Source organism: Alligator sinensis, unplaced genomic scaffold, assembly GCF_000455745.1.
Source record: "Alligator sinensis unplaced genomic scaffold, ASM45574v1 scaffold1509_1, whole genome shotgun sequence".
NCBI classification, from domain to species: domain Eukaryota; kingdom Metazoa; phylum Chordata; order Crocodylia; family Alligatoridae; genus Alligator; species Alligator sinensis.
The window spans coordinates 775,021-779,804 of record NW_005842711.1 but is presented as its reverse complement, the minus strand read 5'-3'; the positions used below and the strand labels follow the sequence as shown (position 1 = coordinate 779,804).

The 4,784-nt window shown below is 61.9% G+C and overlaps 1 protein-coding gene across 1 annotated transcript in view; it reads right to left on the bottom strand.

Moving 5' to 3' along the window:
• CAMSAP3 (calmodulin regulated spectrin associated protein family member 3) overlaps nucleotides 1–4,784 on the bottom strand; it is a 19,916-nt gene that overhangs the window by 13,208 nt on the left and 1,924 nt on the right. The window contains exon 2 of the mRNA XM_025216157.1: nucleotides 2,730–2,992. Within this exon, the coding sequence (XP_025071942.1) occupies nucleotides 2,730–2,992 (263 nt within the window). The remainder of the gene's footprint in view (nucleotides 1–2,729; nucleotides 2,993–4,784) is intronic.

Here is a 4,784-nt window from a genome sequence, read left to right as displayed (position 1 = left end):
GGGGGGGGGGGGGCAGGGCTGGAGAGGGAGCGGGCCACTGGCAACAGCTTTCAGAGGGGTTGTGGGAGCCAGGATTCCTGGGTTCTGCCATGGTCTATTGTGCCCCCCCTCCCCACAGTGCAGTGAGGCTTTGCAGGGGGATAGAATAGCCTCCCTATGACTGGGGACCCATGGGGGAGCATCCAAAGCTACTTGGCCCCCCTCCTTCTCAGTGTGGTGCCCCCCCCCCCCCAATCCGGGACCCCTGCCCCTAGGATCAGGCCCTGGCCTGCCCCTCCCCCAGCCCTAGCAGGTGGTAACCCGCTTAGCGGGCTCTGCCTGGTACTGCCCCCCCAGTCTGGTTAATACTTAACAACCCTTCAGCAACTATTAAACCCAGTAAGGGGGTGGGGGAGGGGGCGTCAGCTAAGCCCAGACCCAGCAGACTGGACTGTGCTGGCACAGAGACACCCTACTTCCCCCACACACAGTGTGGCCCCCAGCCATGCTTGGGGGAGGGCAAGACCATTGTTGCCCTCTGTGCCACATGCAGAGAGGAACAGGTGGCAGCAGGGTTCCTGAGGCAGCCCTAGACCCCACAATAAGGGAACCCTGGGCAGACACCCCCTCTCACCCCTCCTCCACCCAGCTGCTCTGCAGAGTCAGCAGCAGCCCCCTACCCCCAGAGGTGTAAACAGGCCAGAGGGCCCTCCCTGGGCAGGGACAGAACCCAGGCGTCAGGGACACCTGCATGCTAACAGAAGCCAGGTGTCTGGAACACATGCACACGCATGCATGCTTGCAGAACTCAAGCATCCAAAACACATGTGTACATACAGGCAGAACCCACATGTCCAAGACACACACACACACACACACCCCACACATGAACTCAGAAAGAACTCAGGTGTCTGGAACATGCATACACACAGAACTTAGGCATCTGGGACACACATGCTAACATGCATATGCATGCACGCTCACAGAACCCAGGTGTCTGGGACATGCACACACCTTTACATGTACACACACCTGGGTTCTACACATATCCAAGACATGCACATACACACATGCACACTCACAGAACTCAGGCATCCAGAACATGCAAATTCACAGAACCTAGGTGTCGAAGCTAGGCGCACAAGTGCACACAGAACCCTGGTGTCTGGGACATGTGCATACACATGCTCACAGACCCCAGGCATCCATAGCATGCACATATGCATACAGAACCCAGGTGTCCCAGAGACTTATACACGTATGCTCACAGAACCCAGGCATCTGGGAGATTTGCACACATGCTCATAGAACCCAGGCATCCAAAACATGCATACACGTGCACAACCCAGATGGCCAAGACACGCGCACATATGCATGCATGCTCACAGAGCTCAGGTGTCCAGCACAAACACAGAACCCAGGTGTCTGGGACAGGCACATACACAGAACAGGCGCACACGCTCACAGAACCTAGATGCCTGGGACATGCAGACGGGCACAGAACCTGGGTGTCCAAGACATGTGCACACATGCACATGTGCTCTCAATACCCAAGTGTCATGGATGCCTAGGTTCCGCATGCATGTACATGTCCAGGTCATGCACCCACCCCTTCTCTAGTCCCAGTGCCCCTGTAGGCAGCATTGTTAGAAGATGCCTGCTCCCCCTGGCCTTCCCTGGGTGTAAGCCCCTCCCCCCACACACCAGGGAGAGAGGGGCCTGATGCACCCCAGGATCCAGCTGTGGGGGGGCTGGGAGTCAGCCAGGATCCAACATCTGGGGCAAGAATTACAGCAACGCCCTGCCCCACCCCTGAGGTCACAATCTGGCCCTTTCAGCACCCTGAAACCCAGTCAGAGGGGCCCATGCCCTGGCAGGCCGCATGCTCCTGCTGCACAGCCAGCAACCTGCCCCAGCTAAGGCTTGCCAGGCACACACAGAGAGCCCAGGTGTCTGGGACATCCACACACACAGACAACCCAGGCATCCAGGACATTGGCGCGCGCACACATACACACCCCACCCCACCCCAGAACACATACATCCGGGACACCTACACACAGAAGCCAGGTATCCAGGACACACAGACACACTATGCCTGCCCCACAGAACTCAGGTATCTGGGATGCATGTGTACGGACAACCCAGGTGTTTGGGGCACCCGCACATACAGAGACCCTGGTGTCTCGGACACTGGTACATGCACACACAGAACCCATGCATTTGGGACACACACACAAACCATTCTCCACAGAACAGAGGTACCCAGGACACCCCCTGCACCCCCCTGCTCCCAGGTGTCTGAGACACCTGCACATACAGACAACCCAGGTGTCTGAGACATTGGCATGCATGCACATACACACCCCACCCAAAAACCCAGGCATCTGGGACACCCACAAACAGAAGTCAGGCATCCAGGATACACACGGACACACCCCACAGAACCCAGGTATTTGGGGCACACGCACATATAAACAACTCAGACATCCAGGACACACACACATACAGAGAACCCAGGTGTCTGGGACACCTGTACATGCACACACAGAACCCAGAGACCACTCCCCACAGAACCCAGGTGTCCAGGCCAAATTCCCTCATCCCCCCCAGGTGTCCGGGACATGCACGTACAGAAAACACAGGTGTCCAGGACAGTCACATGAACTCATGCACACACACCCGACACACGTGTGCTCTCACACACCACACCCTATAGAGCTCTGGTGTTTGGGCCCTGCCATCCGCACCATGTTGAGGGGCGCGTGGTGCAGGTCAGCAGTGGTGACGGGGCGGCCGTGCAGCGCAGGAGCCAGGCCACGCTGGGCCAGCAGGGCCAGGAGGGCAACGTGGTCACGGGGGGCCCCCCCCGCCTCGGTCCCGGGCAGGCCCTGGCGCCAGGCACGGCACAGCAGCTCGGCCGACAGTAGCAGGCGCGTCACCAGTGGCTTCACGTGTTCCTGCGCATACTGGTCCGTGTACACCGGCTCCTGCAGCTCCGGGGGCACCTTCCCTAGGGGGGAGGGAGGGGAGGGAGGGGTCAGACTGGGCTGTGACAGAGGCCCCCGGGCCCCAGCCCCCCTGGGGTGTCCCCCCCCCACACTGCACAGCCCTCTGCCCTAGCCCCCTGTCCCCCACAGGCCCTTCCTCCATATCCTCTCAGCTCTCTGGGACCCCCCGCCACCCATAGGACCCCACCCCACTCCTTTACTGCCCTGGCAGCCTCCCCTGCCCCTGAGAAACCCTGATCTCCACCCCCACCCAGGCCCAAGAGGTCTCTGATGCCCCCCCACACACCTACCAGGCTCCTGCAGCAGCCCCAGATTATACCACCCCACAGTGCTGTAGCAGTTTGGCATCCGGGGCAAAACCCGCAGTGGCAGCCCACCCTGCCCCCAGCACATATCCAGGGGGCACATGCCCCCCATGCTTGCCCAGCAGTGTATGCAGAAGTGGGAGCCACACTCCCTGCATCTGGGCAGCACCTGTTGGCACCCCTTTGCTTTGGCGACTGAGGCGGTTGTCCCGCTCACCCCACCCCTTGCTATGCTACTGCTGCCCTGCCCCCCCACACCCAGGAGCCCCCATGTCCCAGGGTGACAAGCAGATCTGGGTGGGGGGTGCTGCGAAGGAATCCCCTCCCAAAGGAGCCAGGATCCCAAGCAAGTCGAGGCCGAGGCTGAGGCCCAGCCCCAGCAAGGGTCAAGGGGGAGCCCTGCCCTGCCCCCAGGCCCCCAGCTCAGGGCCTTGGGAGGAGCTCAGGAGCCCTGACTCCCTCCCTACCCCCCCACAGCAGGGTTTCGGGGTGGCCGCAGGGCTGGGAAGGGCCCCCCTCTCCCGAAGCCTGTGCAGACGCGTCAGGGCGGGGCGGCCCCCACGCCGCAGCGGGGTTCCCAGGTAGGGGAGGGTGCGGACAGACAGGCAGAGACAGACGGGCAGCCGCCCATGCTGGTACTTGGGAGCCTGACCCCAGACACCTCAGTCCCAGCAGCCCTGTGCGGCAGCTGGGGTGAGCCCCAGCACCACACCAGCCATGGGGGTTGAGGCTTGGAGCCGGGGAGGGACACCCCCTCCACCCCAGTGCACCCTGAGCCATCTCCCATTAATTCCTTCAGAGCCAGTCCCAGGGAGGCCCCAGCAAGGCTCTTCCCACAATGCACTGGGGGTCAGCCCCTGGCGTGAGTCTGCATCTCGCCATCCCGTGTCTCCCCTTCCTCTGGAGATGACCCCTACCCCTGCCCCTGCCTGCTTGCCCCCGCCCCTCCAACTTCTTCGATGAGATGGCGGAAGTAGGTGGGAATCCTGGGGCGGGGAAACAGGTTGGGCCTGCTGCTCCTGGCTCCAGGCCCAGCCGAGGCGCGGCTGCCCCAGCCACGGCCACCAGCCCCCAAACACCTGGGCTCCCCAAACTCCCTCCACCCCCAGAGGCCCCCAGCCCTGGATGCCTAGGTTCTCTGCCTCTGCCCCCAGCTGGATGCCTGGGTTCCCTGAGCAGCCCTGCCCCTCTCCCCAGATGCCCAGGTTCCCTGGAGCCCACCCCACCTTGGCTGTTGGGATGCCCTACCCCCATGGGCTCCCGGCCTTGTATGTTCAGGTTACCTGGAGTCCCCCTGGATACCTGGGTTCTCCAAGCCGTCCCCACCCCACTCCCAGATGACTGGGGTCCCCAAGCCTCTCCCCATACACAATGTACTTGCCCAGCCAAGGTGTTGAGGGGGTCAGGACACCCCCTGCAGCTCCCTCCTCATGTTGCATTCCCCATGAGCCCCAGCCCCACCCTGGGGCAGAAGCATTCCCGCACTGGG